Source organism: Pelobates fuscus, chromosome 4, assembly GCF_036172605.1.
Source record: "Pelobates fuscus isolate aPelFus1 chromosome 4, aPelFus1.pri, whole genome shotgun sequence".
Lineage (NCBI taxonomy): Eukaryota > Metazoa > Chordata > Amphibia > Anura > Pelobatidae > Pelobates > Pelobates fuscus.
The window spans coordinates 202,196,193-202,218,450 of record NC_086320.1 but is presented as its reverse complement, the minus strand read 5'-3'; the positions used below and the strand labels follow the sequence as shown (position 1 = coordinate 202,218,450).

The following is a 22,258-nucleotide window of genomic DNA, read 5'->3' as shown; positions in this document are numbered from 1 at the left end:
GAAAAGTTATTCAACATGTTAAGGACCATCTGTTATAGTATAATCGCAATCATTGAACGTTTTGATATGCTGTGAACATAGTATCGAACATGGTATCCCATGATGTATGTTACTGACAACAATGTCAGGGAGCTAGCAGAAATGTAACCTAAACCTAAGCTTTCTCACTTTCCTTTTCTGTTTTTATACATTTTTGTGCAGTTTCCCCAGTTAATAATTGTAAGTTTAAGTTGGAATTAAATGTAATACTAGTGTCTTTAAAAGTGGATCCTATATTCTAAGTCTCTTAGTATCGGGGGAAAAAATGCTTTACATTTTCCTCCAATTGTAGATTTCACAATTATGTTTCTCTAAGGTTGGTATAGGAAACTCTACCTAAGAAACGTCTATCCTAGGGCAGATAAACCTTAGCCATGTTAATTTCTGATGCAGAGGGAGCCATCCAACATTTCCTACCTGGACCACCTGTTTGAGTGGGATCCATATGATATAAAAATGATTTAGGTTCTCTCTGTAATGGTACCATGCCCCAGTTAGTTCAGAAATAATGCCTCCACCAATAAAACTCATCTCTGCTCTGATTTAGTCAGCATGAACCTTAACCTATGAATATATAGGTCTAGGCCTCATTGAATAATCTGGAAGGAGGAATTGCTCTTCCGGGTTTCTTGAGATCTGGACATCCCAAAGCCCTGGATTTACCAGATACAGTTCATAGAACAAGTTGGGTATCCTAAAGTGGACCTGCAGACAACTTACAAGATTCCCCTAATAGGAGACTTGGTGACCCTTGTAGTCCCTTAATATTCCTGGGGCGTAATTGGGAATCGGCCATATGTTGCCCTGGACTTGTGACAACTGCCAATTTATTGGGAAACCTGATGATTTGAGGAAATACCTCTCCCGTCCTTGGGAAGCCTGATGATTTGGGGAAAGACCCCTCCCATCTTTCTTTTTTCATCTGTAGCTGAATAACATTATTATTTTTTTGTATTGTTCCTCAATGAAATACTACCTTATGTGAACACACACGTTTTCTTTCTTTAATGTATGGCCCAGTCATGGTTGGTAATACCCATGCATGCACTGCTCTCCTGTATTGGCAATTACTAAGCATCTGGTCTGTTGCAGAAAGTTATTGTGGAATGAAATGTAGAATCCTTTATGATAAATTTATTTAATATATACCTACCGATATTTTTAGTAATCTCATTTAAAGGGATATGCATCACTTTGAGACAACAGTCCCATTCAAAATGCGTATACACCAGTACCCTTTAAACTCTAAACCTATTGTCTTTTGTCTCGAGCAAAATACCGTATATACTCGAGTATAAGCCGAGTTTTTCAGCCCATTTTTTGGGCTGAAAAACCCCAACTCGGCTTATACTCGAGTCACTGTCTGTATTATGGCAATTTGCATTGCCATAATACAGACCGGGGGAGAGGGGTGCTGGCAGAGCTGTAACTTACCTGTTCTGCAGCTCCTGTCAGCTCTCTCCTCCTCCGCGCCGTCCGTTCAGCACCTCGGTCAGCTCCCAGTGTAAGTCTCGCGAGAGCCGCGGCTCTCGCGAGACTTACAGTGTGAGCTGATAGAAGGAGCTGCACGGACGGCGCGGAGGAGGAGAGAGCTGACAGGAGCTGCAGAACAGGTAAGTTACAGCTCTGCCAGCACCCCTCTCCCCCCCACTGAACTGCCACTGGACCACCAGGGAAGGAGCCCCCCTCCCTGCCATATATCAAGCAGGGAGGGGGGACGAAAAAAAATAAATATATAAATAAAATTAAAAAAAATAATAATAAAAAAAAAAATTAATAACAAAAAAAAGGGGGATAAGGACCACTATGGGAGGGAGGGGGGGTATAAGGACCACTATGGGAGGGGGTGGGATAAGGACCACTATGGGAGGGGGTGGGATAAGGACCACTATGGGAGGGGGGTATAAGGACCACTATGGGAGGGAGGGGGGTATAAGGACCACTATGGGAGGGAGGGGGGGGGGTATATGGACCACTATGGGAGGGATGGGGGGGGATAAGGAACATTATGGGAGGGAGAAGGGGGATAAGGGCCACTATGAGAGGGAGGGGGTGGGATAAGGACCACTATGGGAGGGGAGGGGGAAGTAAGGACCACTAGGGGAGGGGAGGGTAAGGACCACTAGGGGAGGGGAGGGTAAGGACCACTAGGGGAGGGGTGAGTCAGGACCACTGGGGGGGGGGGTGAAGGAACACGGGGGTGGGGAGGTAAGGACCACTGAGGGAGGAGGAGGGGAAGTCAGGACATATGGGGGGGGAGGGGGCGGCAAAAATTTTTTTGCCTACGGCGGCAAATATCCTTGCACCGGCCCTGCACACACTGCATTCACACACTGCATTCATACACACACACTGCATTCATGCACACACACGCTGCACTCATACACACGCTGCACTCATACACACGCTGCACTCATACACACGCTGCACTCATACACACGCTGCACTCATACACACACGCTGCACTCATACACACACGCTGCACTCATACACACACGCTGCATTCATTATACACACACTGTAAATAAATATTCAATTAATATATTTTTTTTAGGATCTAATTTTATTTAGAAATTTACCAGTAGCTGCTGCATTTCCCACCCTAGTCTTATACTCGAGTCAATAAGTTTTCCCAGTTTTTTTGGATAAAATTAGGGGCCTCGGCTTATATTCGGGTCGGCTTATACTAGAGTATATACGGTAGTTCAAGTTGGATGAGACAGTTGCCTTAATCTGCAGGCTGGAAAAAGCAGATAAATAGGTTTTTTTTATGTTTACTTTTTCTTTCTTATGCTTTCCACACCCACTTCAGGAAGTACACTAATCTAACCAATCCGTGTCCTATCCCTAGGAATGCTGAAAAGGGGAATTGAGCATGCCTGGCAGATTTAAACTTGTGCAGTTGGAAGATCTTTTCAGCTTGCAACATCCTGACCGGGAGAGTAGAGAGAGAGTCTGATCAGTGTGATTCATGCAGATCAGGCTCCGGTGTCAGGTTTCTCTTCATCTTTCTATCACATCATTTCCCATTTGCTGATTTAAAAAAAATATCTTGTGCAAGGTATTTAATATAGTTGCTCATAGTTTTTAACATAAAATTCAAGCATTGTGTATTCATATATCTCGCAAAACAGTTGTTAATGAGATGAGATAAATATTGCTTTCGGTCTTTACAAGTCATTTTATAATTATTATTTTTTTTTTTTATTCGGAATGTCCTTGCTGATGACCATTTTTTTCAGTTGTCTGTCTTGTGTTACAGAATGAAGAAGGTGCCATTGACTTACGGGAATATGTTGTTGCCCTGTCTGTTGTGTGCAGACCTTCCAAGACATTAGACACCATTCAGCTGGCTTTCAAGGTAAGCACAATCTAAGTTTTATAGATATACATTTTATTGGTTACCGAATTAGTTTGCTCTTTAGAGTGTGTGAAAGTGTTCTGCAGAATAACCACAATTTGTATTAATTTTTATATATAAATATAGTTATTTTTTTCCACCTAAATAACAAAAGCTACTTTTACAAATAAATGTGTAACGATACTGGGGTGGATTTTAGTTTTAAGGAATACTCTGTATATAGCAAGAAAAAGAAAAGACCTGTCCCTGAAAAAAAAAAAAAGAAAAAAAAATATATATATATATATATAAATATATATATATATATATATATATATATATATAATAGTTAAAAATATATACTTTATTGAACAAAAAAGACTCACATATACTTTGCAAAGCAATCCCTAACAGTAGCTACCTAACTCAATATAGCGAGTTAATAATAGCAGTAAAGCTTAATATATCACACACTACTGCTATCTACTGCTACTATCAGCACTCAAGCTCGAAATAGGAGCTAACCAGGCTGCCTGATAGTGATAGGATTAATAATACGTGCAGATAAAAGATCAAAAAACTGCAAGCTAGCTACTCTTATTCACTTAAATGACAGGAAGTGAAGTTTGTCAATACCAGTAACCCATATATATAATAAATAGCAGTAAAGCTACTAATCCTGGAGAAAGAGAATAAGGTAGATAGAATAGCGCCTTCGTGGGCCCATGTTATAGCAAACCTAAACCTCCTTTCCACACTTCTTTGCTATAACAGGTGCCCACGAAGGCACTATTCTATCTACCTTATTCTCTTTCTCCAGGATTAGTAGCTTTACTGCTATTTATTATATATATGGGTTACTGGTATTGACAAACTTCAGTTCCCGTCATTTAAGTGAATAAGAGTAGCTAGCTTGCAGTTTTTTATCTTTTATCTGCACGTATTATTAATCCTATCACTATCAGGCAGCCTGGTAAGCTCCTATTTCTAGCTTGAGTGCTGATAGTAGCAGTAGATAGCCGTAGTGTGTGTGATATTAAGTTTCCTGGCAATTAGTAGGTGATTCCTAGAGATGAATCTTGTGGCTGATTACCTTTAGGTAAACTGTTTGAGCATAGTATCGGATACATTTCTGATACACTGTTGCATCGATATTTATTTTGCAAAGTAGTTACTTTTTAAGGTGGTATATCGATACTTTGTGCCATTTATTCTCTCTTTATATACCTGATAATTATATACTGCGTTCCAGCTGATCTTATGATTAAAGCTATTTAGCTAGATATTGATGTACATATCTAAGTAAGCCAGCTCAGTTTATTCAATTTATTTGTTCACTTTTGTGTGTCATATCTCACTTCCCTTTACCTTTATTTGTGTTCCTTACGTAGACTACTGTTATTGACTCGCTATATTGAGTTAGGTAGCTACTGTTAGGGTTTGCAAAGTATATGTGAGTCTTTTTTGTTCAATAAAGTATATATTTTTAACTGTTATTTCCTTTATATATATATATATATATATATATATATATATATATATATATATATATATATATATATATATATATAATTAATTTCAGGGACAGATCTTCTTTTTCTTTTTCTTGCTATCAATTCTATTAGGGTTACCCCCTGTTCTGTTCCCTTGGACTTTTTTGGCCAACTATTCTTTATTTATCTAATACTCTGTATATCTTCAAAATTTTGCGAAAAAAAGTATGTTTTTCAATCCTTTTGGGGATGGAGAGCTACCGATGGGCTGAGAGAATAATCTGACACTCTCCGCACGTCAGGAGCTTCCAGTCCAAGGTTTCCTGATTCATGCCTTGGACAGTAAAGGAAATAGCTTGGCAGAGTGATTGGGTGCCTGGATCAAGACTTTGGGATTAAACCATTAACAGTGTTACGCTTGGAGCCTCCTCACACAGGGCCAGATTTTCCTATAGGATAACTATGCTTCAGCCTAGGGCCTCAAGATCAAGAGGGGCCTACATTCAAATTGTTAGCAAAATTAAAATTACACTATTCTAAAAACAGTGAACACTAAAACACTGAACTGAACATAAGGAGAAATTCTACGCATATGATATGACCAGTGGCGTACTGCGGGGGGGGGGGGGGGGTTTAATAAGTCAATCACTTGTATTTGGATTTATAACAGCTTAAATGAATGTGTACATAGATTTACAGAATAACAAGTTTTTTAACTTTGTATATTTAGTTTATAACATATTTTCTGTTAAAAAATACATGTTATATTTGCAGACACAAGTGCAAATAATCTGGAATAAAATGCTTTGTTTGTTTGTTTTGTTACAGATGTACCAGTCAGAAAACAGTAAGACCATAGTAGAAGAGGACTTGGCTGTAATATTGAAGACAGCACTGGGAGTTTCAGAACTTAATGTGACAGATCTTTTTAGAGCAATAGACGAGGAAGAGAAGGGTAAAATCACATATGGTAAGTATAAACAACATTCACTTTAATAGTATTTTTTTTTTCTTGCAAAATTATATCTAATCTTACATCATTGTTGCTGCATAGATTGATTTATAGTGCACTTTATAAAATGGATACATTTTGCCACCCTCATTATGTATATTTTCATTCTATGGGCATAAAGAAGGGCCCCTCACACACATTAGACATAATTCCAGAGGGGGGAAGAGAAATGTGCAGTTTAAAATATTTACTACTATCTGATGTGTGGTGTCTCATTAGTGCGTCTCACAAGGAAGTGGAACATCTGTTCCAACTTCTAATCACCTCACATTCAAATGGACACAGCCTTCCATTATCACCTTAGTTCTAAGAAGGTAGGAGAGAAAGCATTTGTGTACGTGACTGGGAGTGGAAGAATGTGATATGAGCATAATTAGCAAAAGAAAAAAGCTTGGATAGACATGACTGGGCAGAAAGAGGATTTTGGAAGGAGCTAGGTGCAATAAGATTGGCATGGGATTAACAAGCATTGATGCTTATCATCAGTGGTGTACACACAATACATGGGGCCCTGGTGCGAAACTGATCCGTGCCCTCCCCCCCCTCTCCGCCCGACACATACTTACAGACATACATAGAGGCATACAGACACACACAGAAAGATACACACAGACACATACAGTCTGTGTGTGTGTGTGTGCGCGTTCTGTATGCATGTCTTTTGGGTATGTGTCTGTGTATGTATGTGTCTGTATGATACAGACACAGATGCATACAAAATGTTTAAGTCGCACTCCTGTTTCCTACCTTTTGCAGGAGGGTGACTTCCCTGGGGTCCAGTGTGGGCTCAGCCTCCTCCTTCCTCCCGGGCGGCTCTCTGATAGCTGGGAGGAGTGACGTGCAGTCACTTCCTCCCAGCTATGTCTGACATCATCACAGGGGTCCCGGTGCTGACTGTGCCCCCTGACAATCCATCTCCATCGGGTGGCCCTGACAGCATGGGCCACCCGACGGACCACTTGGACGGCGGCAAACCGCGCGAACTGGGGCCGCAAAAGATGGTGGTGGGTACCCGGTCACAGGGGTCCGCAGTGCGGCCGAGCCCCCTGGAGTGACGGGCCAGGTCGCAGCTGCGACCGCGGTATGTACGCCAGTGCTTATCATGAACAGGGAAGGTAGAAAAGAGCGGTAGGTGCATGATTAGAAAGGGGAGAAACACCATGGGCATGAGTAGAGGGATATGGGTTTTGGCACATGAACTTTGAGAAGAATGATTGTGGGGAGTTATGTATAGGCATGAGTTAGCCGGTAATCTGGAGAGAAATATGTATGGTAGTGATTTGTGGGGACTTTGTTGCTTGTGCATTGATACTTTCCTTTCACTTCTCTGTAGATTTTATGTCAGAGTAAGTAAGATATAAATTGGGGGTGAAGTCAGTGCAAAGTGTGCTTTGTGTGGTTGTGGCTTTACTAGGTGGCCATTTTTGGATGGAGCTAGGATAGCACCATTTGCACTATGTCTTGGCCCTGCCCTGGTTACAACAACATGTTATCCTAGAATATAAAATGTTTACCAACATAAATTATACGAGTTTTCCTTAACGTCGCTTACATTTTACTCTTGCTGGTGTCCAACTGCATTTTAAATACTTTTTGCAAACTGTGATCTCGTTTTCGACAACAACTAAGTTATTATCTGGTCAGCCAGTTACTATCTGTCTGAACGTATGTATGCGCAAATAAAGTAGAAATATTTCATTAATTTTAAATCGTACTCTTGATTTTGTACATATTACAATAATAGAACTTGCACTTCAAGTTCACTTCACTTCAAGAAATATCACAAAACTGTTTGTATTTAATGGATGGGTGGGATTCCCTTTCTGGCCTAGTCTTTGACATGAGCATACCTGGATTGTGCTAACGAGTTGATTGATTAATTATGGTGTTAAAAATAATTGTAAAATATTCTTTTTAAAGTTTTCTCTTTTCTTCTGGTTTCTATGCTTGCTTGTTCAGCAGCAGAATATAAGTGTATATGCCTGTGTGTATGTTTATTGGTGTGTCAAAATGTTTAAACTTGCCAAAAGGTTAAATAAAATATATATACTTTTTTTTTTCTTTTTTTTAAGATGACTTTGATAGGTTTGCAGAAGGGAATCCACACTTTGCTGAAGACTACCTCTACCTGGATCAGACAGATTTAGAAACCTGTCTGGATAGTCCTTCTGCTACAGCTTCTAATGGATTTTGTACAGATTTCACACCAGAGGACATGGAGGAATTACAGACCCATCCTGCAGAAAAGAAACTGAACTAATCCGAAATCTACATCTTCCTCTCCTGGCGAGGGGTGGGTGTCCTTAGTATCTCCTTATGAGGTTTGAACATAGCTGTAACCACCTACACATAACTGTTTATGTATATAACTTTGTGAAGATTTACAGGTTTCTTTCCGCTTTCATGTATTCTTTTGTATAATTTTAAGGTGTTTGGAAAGCAAAGATAACAAGTGTTCTTTACCTGTTGTATGCTGTGAAATAAACAACTGGCATAAAAAAAAAAAACAACACAAAACAACTTTGCAATATTGACTGATTTTATGGCGAGTGCATAACCTTCTCTTCCCGGGCTCTGTCATTATCAACTGAAGGTCACAAGATCAGCCAAAACCTCAGTATACTGCAAATGACACCTTCAGATAGTCCGTGAAATACAGAAAACCAAGTTTATGATTTAGAAAAGGTATTTTGTAAGTTTATTTTTTCTACTTATGCCTATTTGAGAGATCTTATCTGATTTGCAGGTATTTGATTACTGTATGGCACCTTTTGGCTTTTGTTGTTGATGTACAGAACCTAAATTTGTGGTTTTCAAAAAATATGTACTCCATTATCTCTGTATTTTTTTCCTTTCTGTTATGTGCTGTACAGAGTGTGCATGTAACAGCTGCTGTACCCAATTAGTTGTGTTTTAGTGCACTTTGGTGAATTTAGTTTTAGAGAGCAGGTTTTATTTTTTTGTGTTTATTAATTTGCAAAATAACTATTTTTAGGGGACATGTTTGTCAAACATGTTTAGTTTTCCTTTAAATGATGACCTAACTAATGTAGTATTACAGACAGGGCAACCCTTGTCAAGAAGTGATATTTTTTTTTCTTTTGTACATGGTTTTAAATGATTTTGATATACGTATTGAAAGATGAATTAGTTTTGTTTGGTAACTGGTTTGCTGGTCTCCCATTACCACAAAGCATTTCTGGTTGATTGTTTTGTTTTTTTTCCCATAAATGTTTTGCTTCCTTTCTTGTGTATGTATGTATGTATGTATGTATGTGTGTGTGTATATATATATATATATGTATAAAATATATATATATATATATATATATATATATATATATATATATAAAAATTTCCTCATCTACTTTGTATCACCACCTGTACTGAATAACAAAACTGTCATTGAATTTTAAACCTGTCACATTTATGAAAGATGTCTGTAATTATCGCATGACCAAAAATTCAAGCTTGCATCATAACTATTGGCTACAGGTTTTACCTTTTTTTATTTTATTTTATTACTTTTTTTTTTTCTCCCTTTTTTATGTTCAAAATATATAAATTTAATTGTTTTAAATTGTATTTTCATCCAACGGAAAATGGCAGAAATGCAACTTTTTTTTCTTTCATTTTGTTCACGAGCTGCACTTTTTTCTTTAGTATGATAAGGCAAAAATAATGTTCTCCTGTATCATAACTGGCATAATCTAGTAAATGATGTACTGATATCTGTATTTGATTTGCTAAATACTACTTTCTGGATGTCTTTACATCAAGATGTTAATGAAGAAATGTTTGAACAAATTCTCAGGTCGATCACATGTACAGATAAAATAGTGTGTCCGTGTGTAAATTCACTTCCCCATTAACAATGTTTATTTGTAAATTTAACAACATAATGCCCCTGTTCCCTCCTTCATTAACACTTAGTAATGCTTGACATCTCCCTTTATGATGCATTAATAAAATACCTAATAAGGGAAACTGTCTACAAAGAAATAAAATTGTTTTATTAGAGGCCTCAATGCATCTAAGGGATTGAACACAATTTTAAATGTTTTAGATAGAATCTGTACCAAAACAAGAGTTCTGTCAGCTGTTTGACTCATTCCAGGGGAAACCTTTTGGTAAAGACTCTAATTTATTTTCAACCTGGGACCACATTTGTCACAAAGAACTGGTTGTTTGGTTTTGTATACACACAAAAAAATAACGTTGCCTCTGTTTGATGGGTCTTTTGATGTCTCTTTGACCCCTAACAAATAGAACATTCATTAGTTATGGCATATTTAAGCCCAGTTTAGAGGCTCAAAACTATTGTAACTGTTCCTGTTTGTTTTTGGATGAGTGACTGAGGACCTGGATTGGGGGCAACAGTATAAAATATATAATAAAAAAAAAAATCTACAAGAAGGTAAAGGCATCCTACTATATTTCTAATATCTTTCTAATTTTAGCTTCTTGTATGTACCAGCATTGCATTCAGAGAGAGATTGTGTGTGTGTGTGTGTACACATATGTGCGTGTGTATGTATAAACAGTACCTTCTACAAAAGCACAAAGCATTGTAGAAGAGTATCTTGACCCTCTTCACCTATTTAAGGAAAGTACAGATTCTTATTGGTCACCAATTCCAGCACTGACACATTTATTTACATACCCATGTAAAAATATTTGATAGGATGTATAATATACACACGCATATATACGACTTGGATAATTGCATTGTCTGTTACATTGTTTTGTTAGAGGTCTCCCAAACTTTTTGGTATTAAAAGTTAGTGTGTTATTTGGGTACTATGAATTTATTAGAATTAATTTACACACTGTAGTTCAATCTTAATGGAAAAATAAAATGACTATACTATTTACAATACCTGTGTCTCCTTTTATTCCACTGTGTAATAATCTGTTATATTCAGAGTTTTTGCCAAAATGATGAGATCATGTCTTAGTGACTCAAACAAATGATAAAATGTTCTAAAGGGAATTGCCTGTGCAGTCATGCCTGGGTCTTAAAACAAGCCAAACTGGGTGCTACTAAGCCTACTAACCGCAGCGAACCGGGTGTTACACCAACGGTTTACCGACTATACACCCCCACAACACAATGGGGAAACAGGCCAAGAAGAACAAAGCCGCTTCAGGTTCCCGAAATATCGGTGAATATATGCAGGGAGGCTTCCAACGCATGGCGCCCAAGATGGCGGACCAACAAACAGGGATCTCGTCGTCCGATGAGGAACCCTCTCTGGATGCACTAGATAAGATCACCCCAGCCGGGGGCCTGCACAACGAATCCTCCAATGAGGAGAACAACATCCCAGCTACAAAGGGAGATATAAAAACACTGCTCAGGGACATCCGCAAGATGTTCCAGGCAGATTTAGCAATACTGTGAGAAGACATACTCACGCTCACTGGGCGTATTAAAGCCACAGAGGAGACATCCACACACCTTAAGGCTGAGCAGGCCTCACTTGCTGCAGAACAGAACAAACTAACAGACTCCCAAGCCACCATGACACAAAAACTGTCTGAATGTGAAGATCGCAGTCGCAGCAAAAATATTAAGATCAGAGGCATCCCTACCACGGTGGAGAGGACAGAACTGCCACAATTCATGAGACACTTACTGCAGCATATACTTCCCCACAAGCAAGCTAGAAGCATCCTGGTGGACAACATATACAGAACCAGCAGGCAGGGCAGACTGCCCCAGCAAACACACAGCGACATCATAGTACAACTCGTCATACAGCTGGATAAAGTGGCAATCATGTCGGCAGTCAGGGAAACACCCTCCCTGTCCTTCGAACAACATACTCTGACATTCTATAACGATCTCTCCAGGACTACCATGCTATGGAGACAAACAATGCGCCAGGTCACCAGCGTCCTACAACAGAAGATCCGTACCGCTGGGGCACACCACGCTCCCTACAGGTCACCTTAGAGGGAACAGTCCACAAGCTACACTCGCCAGCAGAGGGCCAACGGTTCCTAACCCAGCGGGGCATTGCTACACAGGCGGCACCAGGGAGAGGCAGCCCATGGAGACAACAATGGAATGTGGACAACATCACCCCTTCCAACGCGAAAAGGTAAACCACAGAGACTGTCATTACTAAGCCTCTTTGAGGCACTGGACACTCTACCAAGTTGTGCACCCTCCCTAGCCAGGGCCAGACTGAACACAACACAGGCTAGCCTTCCTTGAGCTACTCCCCTTCCCTTAAACTTGTACTAGCGCATAGATAATGTCACCAACCAAGAATAACCATGTGCCAGACAGTAACCCTGCTGGCAGCGATACCTGAGCGCCCACCTCACGAGAACGCAGGCCACTTTAAGCCCCACCACACGCCACATACACCTTGGAGTCTTGTTACCAGGGCTCGAGTCCTGCAGGAACGTGTGGGAACGGCGTTCCTGCAGTTTTTTTACAGCAGGAACACCGTTCCCATTGCTCCTGCAGGAACAGGAACCCTCGTGTTCCCCCTGTTATGGGGTCCAGTGGGGCTAAAGCCCGGCGGGCGGCTGTAGTGCCTGATACACGCGGTGAGGGAGCTGCTGGTCTGTCTCCTCTGCTCCCTCGTGCGCTGTCTGCGGAAGCCAGAATATGACATCATATTCCGGCTCCCGGCATTAATAGACAGCCCGCGAGGGAGCAGAGGAGACAGACCAGCAGCTCCCTCGCCGTGTGTATCAGGCACCACAGCCGCCCGCTGGGCTTTAGCCCCACTGGACCCCAGGGACAAGTCCACGCCAGCAGTCCAGGTAGGGTGGCTGGGTGGACATTTGTTAAGCATTTTGTAAAAATTTATGTTTGTGAGTGTGAGTCTGAGAGTGTGTGTCTGTGAGTGTGTTTGTGTGTGTGTGTGTGTCTTTGTCTGTGATTATGTATCTTTGTTTGTGAGAGTGTGTGTGTCTGTGATTGTGAGCTTATGTGTGTTTGTCTGTGAGTGTGTGTGTGGCTGGAAGTGTGTGTGTTTGTCTGTGAGTGTGAGCTTATGTGTGTGTGGCTGTTAGTGTGTTTGTCTGTGAGTGTGTATGTCTGGAAGTGTGTGTATGTGTCTTTGTCTATGAGTGTTTGTTTTTCTGTGAGTGTATTTGTCTGTGTGTCTGTCTGTGAGTGAGTATTTGTGTGTGAGCCTGTCAGAGTGTGTGCGCATGAATGTCATCACTATGTGTGTGTGCCTGCGCGCGTGCGTGCGTCTATGCATACAAGTGTATCTTTGGGGGGGGGGGGACTTTGGGTGAGTTCCCACACTTTTCCCCCCAGGACTTGACCCCTGCTTGTAACCGACCTCCTTACACACTAACCCAAAGCACCAGTAAACACCAGCACCCACCCCAACAAGCCCTATATGTTGAATGCTTGCTTTGTGCAGCCACTAGACAACCTCCCGAGGCACTCACCACAGTCCCGGAGAGACAGGCACTAACACGACACAGTACATATGAAAAACCCAGCCCACATACAATTCAGTAAATATGTTATCTGTGTTGATATATAGCTATCTATGTATGTTATGCTTACTTATTTACCTTAAAACAAAAAGTGGATGAAATGTATACCGTACCTCATATGATATGAGCAAATCCACAAACAAAATAAAGAATAAAAAAAATAAAAAAAGCCAAACTGAATTTATTAATGGTATGTAAAGTTCAGTAAAATTACAAAACAGGTGTTATTCTGGGGCAAAATGCTTAATAAGTTGCAAACACCATGGAAACAAACCGCATGCCTCCCAACATTTAGCACACCCACAATACCACCTGTTTAACTTGGATAAATCTTTCAATACATTTAATACTCAAAAAACTGTTTTATGTTGTAGCATATGTTCAGTAAATAAAAAGGAACTTCATACAATATCCTAAACTATTTCGACTCTGTTTTAAAACTGCTAAAACAAGGTTCTTATCCATTTTAAATATGATGAATAAAATAAGTTTTACTTATAATTATAAGTGCAAATATTGCATAACCTACAAAAGTACCAGCGACACCAATCTTAAAATCTCTGCTTTTAAATTAAAACACTACTCTAAAAAAATACAATATTAATATTACATGTAGTACAAAAACATGTAATATACATTTTAGAATGTCCATGCGGACTGCAAGATGTCTGTATGACCACTAGGCTTAAGGTCAGGATTGCAGAAACATTGCAAAATGTTTTTTAAATCACTGTTTCCAAGCACTTTTTAATTCGCAATAAGAACCCAAGTTTCCAAAAAATGTATGGTATAGAAAAACGTATCCGCCCTTGGCGAGGTGGCAACATTTCCAAATATTCTAGGTAAAAAAAGAAATGGGCTGGATTTTTAAATTGAACACTTGAATACCTGAAACGTGGATGCAGATTTTGATCTGTGCAATTTTTTACAAAAATTTAATTTTTTTTAAAAAAGATGTATTTCTTGTTTTTATCTTTTTGTCATACATTTTTAAATGTAATTTATCTTTATATGCAGTACAATGTATATATCAACTTTTCCATTTTTCTCTCCCCTCCTTTTACTACATTTCCCATCAGTCTTTTCTGTGTATCTTCCTACTATGCTCTCTTTATATGGAATTTCCCCCCTTCAAGCTAAATCTCCCTGCATGCCCCTTTAATCTCCTCCATCTTGGAGAGATTGATACTCATTTTAAAGGGACCTATACCATATTATTTACTCTATATTTTATAATTAAAATAACTTTTGTTTTCATACTTTTTACGTAGTACCTGTATGTTTAACCATGGATTAACTGTTTCTGTATGTTTTTATCCTAATTTGGTCTTTTAGCCAGTTACCGGATATACTCGAGTATAAGACGAGTTTTTCAGCACATTTTTTGTGCTGAAAACCCACCACTTGTCTTATACTCGAGTGAGTGTCTGTATTATGGCAACTTGCATTGCCATAATACAGACCAGGACCGCCTGGCTCATTACAAGCCCGGCGGTCCTGTTGGGGGCTGGCAGAGAGCTGTAACTTACCTTTCCTGCAGCTCCTGTCAGCTCCCTTCTCTCTCCTCCGGTCCGGTCAGCTCCACTGTAAGTCTTGCGAGAGCCGCGAGAGACTGTGAGACTTACAGTGGGAGCTGACCGGACCGGAGGTGAGAGACGGGAGCTGACAGGAGCTGCAGGAAAAGTAAGTAAGAGCTCTCTGCCAGCCCCTCACCCCCCCCCCCCCCACTGCACAGCCCATCCACTGGACCACCAGGGAATGAGAGCCCTGGGAGGGGGGACGAAAAAATCTAAATAAATAAAAATGTAAATAATAATAAAATTCAAATAAAATAATATAAAAAATATATAATATTAAAATAATATAAAAAATAATAAAAAAAAATGCCCACCCCCCACCAAGGCTCTGCATCACACACACACACTGCATTATATACACACACTGCCTTCATACTTGTACACACACACACACTTCATTCATTATATACACACACTGTAAATAAATATTCAATTAATATAATTTTTGGGGGATATCATTTTATTTAGAAATTTACCAGTAGCTGCTGCATTTCCCACCCTAGTCTTATACTCGAGTCAATAAGTTTTCCCAGTTTTTTGGGGGGTAAATTTAGGGGTCTCGACTAATTTCGGGTTGACTTATAATCGAGTATATACGGTAATTCATTTTACTGGTCACATGACTCTGACATCACACAACCATTTTTTTTTGTTTGAAATGCTATATAACCAGAATAGTCCTTGTGTCTTTAAAAAACTTTTTTGAGAAAGCATGTGATTTTATTTTTTTTATAACGTATTCTTTATTGTTTTCAAATAGTATGGGGATACAGAAGGGGAGGGGGGTCAAAAAGGTTTTGTTCAATATGGTACACTTAACATCATTGCATTGCATAGTTTACATACGTAGGGTTTCGACCTATTACACATATCTTGTAGTGTGTTTTAACTGTTCGTGTCGAACGAGGGTGCGTATGGCAAGTTACTCTTAGGGGGATGATGTCGAACTAGTATTTGCTCCCATTATGTGTTAGTGTGCTGTTTGCCCGTCGACTAGGTCTCATTGATAGAGGTATGTCAGATCCATTTATACGGTGATTTCACTTGTTTCAAGTTCAGTGGAATTCGTGTTGTTCCATGTCTAAATGATCTGGTTCCTGGAAGATACCTGTATGTGGTATCTCTCTCGCAACTTATACGTATGTTGTTGTGTAGGGGTCAAGTGCGTGGTATCATGTCCCTTTTCAAGGCTCGTAGTTGAGGGTTGAGGGAAGGGGAAGGGAGAATAAGGGTAGAGAACCTGGTGAGGATATTGGTCGTGGCTCTGGTGGAGTCTGTCTTTGTCGGGGTCGTCTGAGGGTTGGGATTTTTGTCTAGGGTCAGTTGTAAGCGTGGGGTGTGATGGTGTAACGTATGAGTGGTGAGCAGGCTCTCCTGCTCTTAGTGGCAGAGGTTGCGTGAGTTCTGACTTATGTTAGCCTCTCTTCGCATTAGGCTAAGTGGGTTGTGGAGTGGCTCCTGTTTGCTAAGTAGGTGCGCCTCATCTCGTCAATGGTTGGGCTCAGTTTCCCAATTTTCAGTTGGTTCCACATGTGGAGTTCATAGTCCACTGTTGTTGACATCAAAGTTGTAATTTCCTGGATTGAGGGAAGAGAGGTCTTCCAGTTTCTAGCTATTAGAGTGGAGACTGTGCTTAATATGAGATATATCATTTTTTTTGCTGGTTTGGGGATGGTATCAGGGAGTGATCATAAGAGGATTGTTTTTGGGTCGTGAGGCAGGGTACATTCTGTAGTTTTTTGGATCATACTTTCCGTTGTTTTCCAGTTCGTTTACAGTGTTGCAGGTCCACCACACATGTAACATTGTGCCTCTATGCGCGTTGCTTGTTTCGGGGTATATGACGTGTAAACGGGAGGGTACCATGTACCACCTGTATAGCAGTTTGCGTGCTGTTTCGAGGTGGGCCGCGCAGGAGGACTGACCCTCGTGCGCCGTGAAGATTTTCTTCCATTCTCGTGGGGAAATTATTTCTTGGAGGTCTTCCTGCCAGTCGTTCATGAATTTCCATGTGTCTTCTGTTTTGGGGTTTGCTAGGCTGTAATAGTAGGTGGATAGCACTTTATAGAGGTGATATATATGTGTGATGCCTCTTCCTTCCCATTTTTGGTGCGGGAATGTGCCATTACAGTGATGCAGAGTTTTGATTGGGGCCGCTAGTGCCCATGGGTGAGCTGAGCATAACTTTTCCCTGCAGTTGTCCCATGTGGATAGTAAGAGTTTGGTGGAGGGCAACATATCCATGGATCTTAGTCTTGCGTGTTTGGGAGTCCACAGGGTGGAAGATAGGTCTTTGTTGGTGCAGAACTGGTTTTCCATTTCTACCCATTGTGGAGGTTGTTTCGTTGTGTGTGCGTTAATGACACTTGTGAGCAGGGGTGCGTAGTAGTATAATTTTAGGTTAGGAAATCCCATTCCACCTTGTTTTATGTGTCTGAAGAGCAGGGCTTTAGGGACTCTGGGGTGTTTTCCACTCCAGCAGAAATGTAGGAGGATTGCTTGCAGACTCATCAAGTAGCTCTGCGGGATCTTGATTTGCAGGGACCGGAAAAGATACAGTATTTTGGGAAGTATTGTCATTTTGATGGCAGCTATCTTTCCGATCCATGATAGGAATAAGTTTTTCCAATTATGTAGTTGTTTTTCAATTTCCCTTAGCAGTTTTGTATAGTTCGCTGTGAAGAGGTCAGTGGGTTTGTTGGTTATTCTGATGCCTAAGAACGTTAGATGATCAACTCTCCAGTCATATGCGTGGGCCGATTTCAGGACGTTTTCAGTGGCTCTGGGTACATTGATGCACATCGCTTGTGTCTTGGTGATGTTAAGTTTGTAGTAGGATTGTTCACTGTATGTGTGTAATTCTTTGTGTAATGATGGGAGAGAAATGAGTGGTTGGGTGAGTGAGTAGTATGTCGTCCGCGAATAGATTGAGTTTGTACTCCTGTTGGCCAAATGGTACTCCATGTATGTTGTTATTTTTGCGGACGGCTATTGCCAGGGGTTCTAGAGCTAGGACGTATAGGAGGGGAGACAGAGGGCATCCTTGGCTGGTGCCGTTGGTTATCGGGAAGGGTTGAGAGCAGAACCCTGAAGTCAGAACTGTCGCTGTGGGGTTGCTGTATAGGGCATGTATGACAGACAGAAAGGGTGGTGGAAAGCCGTAGAGGGTCAGGGCTTCGTGCAGGAAGTGCCAGCATGATGCTCTCTAGTTTAGTCCGTTTTAGGAGGTGTTGTATATCAAGGACCTTTCTGGTGTTTTCTGGGCCCTGTCTGCCTGCCACAAAACCTACTTGGTCTGTATGGATAAGGGAGGGTAGTTTTGTTTTAAGATGGTCGGCATGAATTTTTGCGTAAAGCTTAGCATCTGCATTAAGCAGTGAGATTGGCCTGTAGTTTTGGCATATAGTTGGGGGCTTTCCTGGTTTGGGTATTGTGATTACATGAGCTGACAAAAATTCAGTGGGGAAAGAGCTCTGTTTAGTTGCTTCATTAAAAAATTGGGTGAGAGGAGGGGCTAGTTCATGTTTGAATGCTTTGTAATATGTGTTGGTGTACCCATCTGGGCCTGGTGCTTTACCTCTGGGCATTGCATCTATATGGCGAAGCACTTCTTCTGCGGTAATTGGGGCAATGAGTTGTGCTGCTTGGTGTGCATTAATAGTGGGGAGTGCGAGTTCGTTGAGGTAATTCCTTATGGATGTCGGTGTAGGTCGGGGCGAGTTTGGGTCGTCTTTCAGGTTGTATAGAGAGCTGTAGTAGCGGGCAAATTCATTACATATCTGTGCGGTCTGCATTACTTTGTGTCCGGAGTGTGTGTTTAGGAATTGTGTTCTTGTTTGTCCCTAAGTCTTAGCGCTAATAGTTTCGTAGCCTTGTTGCCCATCGAGTAGGATGAGGCCTCAAGTTTTTTTTAACGCTGCAGTTGCCTTGCGGAGATGTATGTCGTTGATTTCATTTTGTGTGCTTTGTATTTGCTGTTGGAGTGTCTTTGTGGGGTTTGCCTGATTCGTTCTATGTAGGTCTTGAACCCTTTTGAGGAGTGTGAGCAATGTGGTATTGGTAATTTTTTTAATTTATGCCGCTCTGCCTATCAGGATACCTCGGATGACTGCCTTGTGGGCTAGCCACAGAGTGGTGGGAGTTGGGCCAGTAAGGCTATTGGTTGTGGAGTACGAGTCATTTCGCTCTTCACTTTTTCTAGGAAGGAGGGTTCGTTGAGGAGGTGTTCGTTCAGTCTCCAAGGGCTACGGTTTTTGAATTGGTATGAATCTGCGAGTACTAATGACACTGGGTTATGGTCCGATATCGTGGATGTTTCTATGTCGCATGTCCTTATCTGCTGCAGATGCACGTTGCGTAGTAGAAACCCGTCTATTCGGGAGTAGGTATTGTGAACTTGGGAGTAATGGGTATATTCGTTATCGTTAGGGTGTAGGGTTCTCCAGACATCATAGAGTCCGTGTGCTGACTAAAGCTTGTTTATGGAATTGCAGTATTTGTGTAGTGTTTTTCTGCGTTTTGCTGAGTGTCGGGCTGTAGAGTCCGCATTAGGGTCTAGGATGTGGTTAAAATCACCGCAGATGACCGTGGTGCCCGTTTGGAGCTTCTCTACCTTGTCTAGTAGGTAGGCCAAGTAGGTCCTCTGGTTGTCGTTCGGGGAGTAAGAGTTAACTATCGTATATGTGGAGTTGTTCAAGGTGCATATTAAAATGATACATATACCCTTCGGGTCTGAGTCGATGGAGATTAGGTCAAAGGCTAGAGTGTGGTTCAGCAGAATCGTCACTCCTTTGCTTTTGTTCGGAGCGGTAGCGTGATACTGGTGTGGGAAGTTTTTAAATCCTAGAATGGGGTTAGAGTCCTGTTTAAAGTGGGTCTCTTGCAAGCAGACAATTTCTGCGTGCGTGTTGTTGAGTTCTTTGAGGAGGGTATGTCGCTTGGTGGGCGAATTCAGTCCCCGGACGTTGTGGGTAATTATCTTCATTTTTCGTGGGTGTTGTATGTTGTGTATGTGTCTACTATCTGTCGGTTGTATGGTGTGGATGCTTGTCGTAGTGGTAGGGGGGGTGGCGGTTTAGTCCTGTTGGGTAGGGGGGCCTGTCTGTGTGTCTGGTGCGGATGTCTGTGTGGGTCAGTCAGAGGGTATCTGTGGTGTGGCGGGTGGTGATTGCAACCAGGTGTACAATATAACTTTCAGAACACAATAAAACAAATTAAGAAAATTAAAAAATCAAGCAATAATCAAAGAAAGAATATTACAATGGTGATTTTAGAGGTATGTGCCTTAACTATGGCACTTCCTAAGTGGGGGTGTTGTGGTCGGGTCGGGGCGAGCAGAGGTCGCTGCCGGCCCAACATGAATCGGGTGCACCCCGCCCATATATATTGATAACATACTGTGGTTGGATCGATCAGCATCTTTATGGGCAGTAGAGAGCCTGTTTTGTAGCGGCAGAGGCCGTGACCTTAGGGGTCGGTAGCCGGTGGTAAGTGCTCTGTGTAAGTAGGGAATGGTTTTAGGCAAGGCCCTATGAGTTTCCGCACTTAATGCCACTCCCGTCCCAAGAGGAGGATTTCAGGGGCACATTATAAGGGTACTAGTAAGCATATATCAGAGCATTATCATCATATTATAACCTAATGTATAACAGGTAAGTAACAGAGTGAACATGTTTAGAACTTATTGTACCTCGCTGCACGTGCTCATTCGTCTCTTGGAGATGTGCGTCTCGTCTTCTGAGGGCGCCATTCTTCGGGTAGAGGTTTACCGGGGTTCTTGGGGTTCGGCTGCATATTCCGGGTCATGCCCCATTGTTGCAGGAGGTCCATTCCTTCTGCTGGTGTAGTTGCCGAGATGAGTTTTCCTCCTTTCGAAATGAGCAGCTTGGTTGGGTAACCCCAGCGGTAAGGTACATGATGGTGTCTCAGCGTGTCTGCTATGGCCTTAAAGGACCGCCTGCGGCGTAGTGTCTCCGCTGATAAGTCCATGAACATGAGGATATCCTTGAATTGAGTGGGTAAGTCTCTTTTGGTACGGTGTGCCCGTAGTATTTGATCTTTGACGTGATAGTAGTGGAGTCTCATGAGGACGTCTCTCGGAGTGGTAGGAGGCAGGTGTTGTGGCTTGGGAAGTCTATGGATGCGATCCAGTAGGAACATTTCTGCGGGGATATCCGGAAGTAAAGCTTGGAAGAACTCCACGGCGTAGGATTTTGCGGCGCAATATCTTCAGGTACTCCCCTCAACCGTGCATTATTGCAGCATGACCTGTCTTCTGCGTCAGCAAGTTTGGTCTCTTGTCTATAAAGCTGTTCCTCAATTTTGCTAAGGCGTATGTCAGTATCGTTTTGTGCTCCTGTGAGGCTTTCCACATTACCCTCCAGGTGGGAGGCCCATGCTTCCAGATCCCTGAGGCCTTTCCTCATGTCATTTAGGGCTTCTGTGACAGTAGTTTGCATTTTGGTAACTGCTGCATCAAGCATGGATTGTAAGAGACTCTGGGTCAGGGGACTATCATCTTGTCTACTCACTGTATAGTCGCGCTCAGTATCGTAGTCCTGGTCGGCGCCATCTTGGGCCTGTGGATCGGCGGCTTTATGCTCTGGCGTTCTGGCCGCAAAGAAGGCTGATTTTTCTTTTGCCTCTGTTTTTTTGTCCGGTGTTGGGACATCGCTCCAGCGTTTTGGGTCGATGATTTCACCTGGAAAAACGTGTTTTAGCCGCGTTGTGGAGCCCGTGATAGTGGAACTCTCTTAATGTGCGTCCATCTTGCTCGATGTCCGGCCACGCCCCCAGAGAAAGCATGTGATTTTAAAGTGTATTTTATGTAATAAAGAGTATACTTTTTATCTTCTTTGGACCCTCCTAACTGCTTTTAGAAGATTTTTTCCAAGAGGACTCCAGAAATATCCTTGGTGGGGATTACACCACCTATACTGTTTGGACTGAGCTAAAACATTTTTGCTCTCCTTTTGAGAGTACCACTTTTTTTTTTTTTTTAATATATATATTAGTGAGCACTATTGTTTGTTTTTATATTCCTTTCATACTACATCTGCATTGTTGAGCTATTGTTATTAAAACTGAAATAGTTGTGTGTGTGTGTGAGTATGAATTCTATAAGCTGGGCATTAATTGCACAAATCATATTTGTGTGTTTTCTGGGACAAGAGAAATTTAATGCAGGCCTCAATCCCATCCTTATGTGGGATTAAAACACCACGGGAAAGGCTTCTACCATGCAAAGAAAAGGAAAACAAAACAAGAATCCCTCTGATACTTACATACAAACCAACCCTAGAAGGAGTGTGTAAAATTATTA

The 22,258-nt window shown here is 41.5% G+C and overlaps 2 protein-coding genes across 2 annotated transcripts in view; both read left to right on the top strand.

Moving 5' to 3' along the window:
- LPCAT1 (lysophosphatidylcholine acyltransferase 1) overlaps positions 1–9,123 on the top strand; it is a 143,962-nt gene extending 134,839 nt beyond the window's left edge. Inside the window, exons 12-14 of the mRNA XM_063451852.1 lie at positions 3,302–3,400; positions 5,701–5,842; positions 7,957–9,123. Coding sequence (XP_063307922.1) covers positions 3,302–3,400; positions 5,701–5,842; positions 7,957–8,144 — 429 coding nt within the window. The 3' untranslated portion in view covers positions 8,145–9,123. The remainder of the gene's footprint in view (positions 1–3,301; positions 3,401–5,700; positions 5,843–7,956) is intronic.
- Positions 9,124–16,126: 7,003 nt separating this feature from the next.
- OTULINL (OTU deubiquitinase with linear linkage specificity like) overlaps positions 16,127–22,258 on the top strand; it is a 394,233-nt gene continuing 388,101 nt past the window's right edge. The window contains exon 1 of the mRNA XM_063451850.1: positions 16,127–16,140. The gene's annotated coding sequence lies outside the window, so the exon portion shown is untranslated. The remainder of the gene's footprint in view (positions 16,141–22,258) is intronic.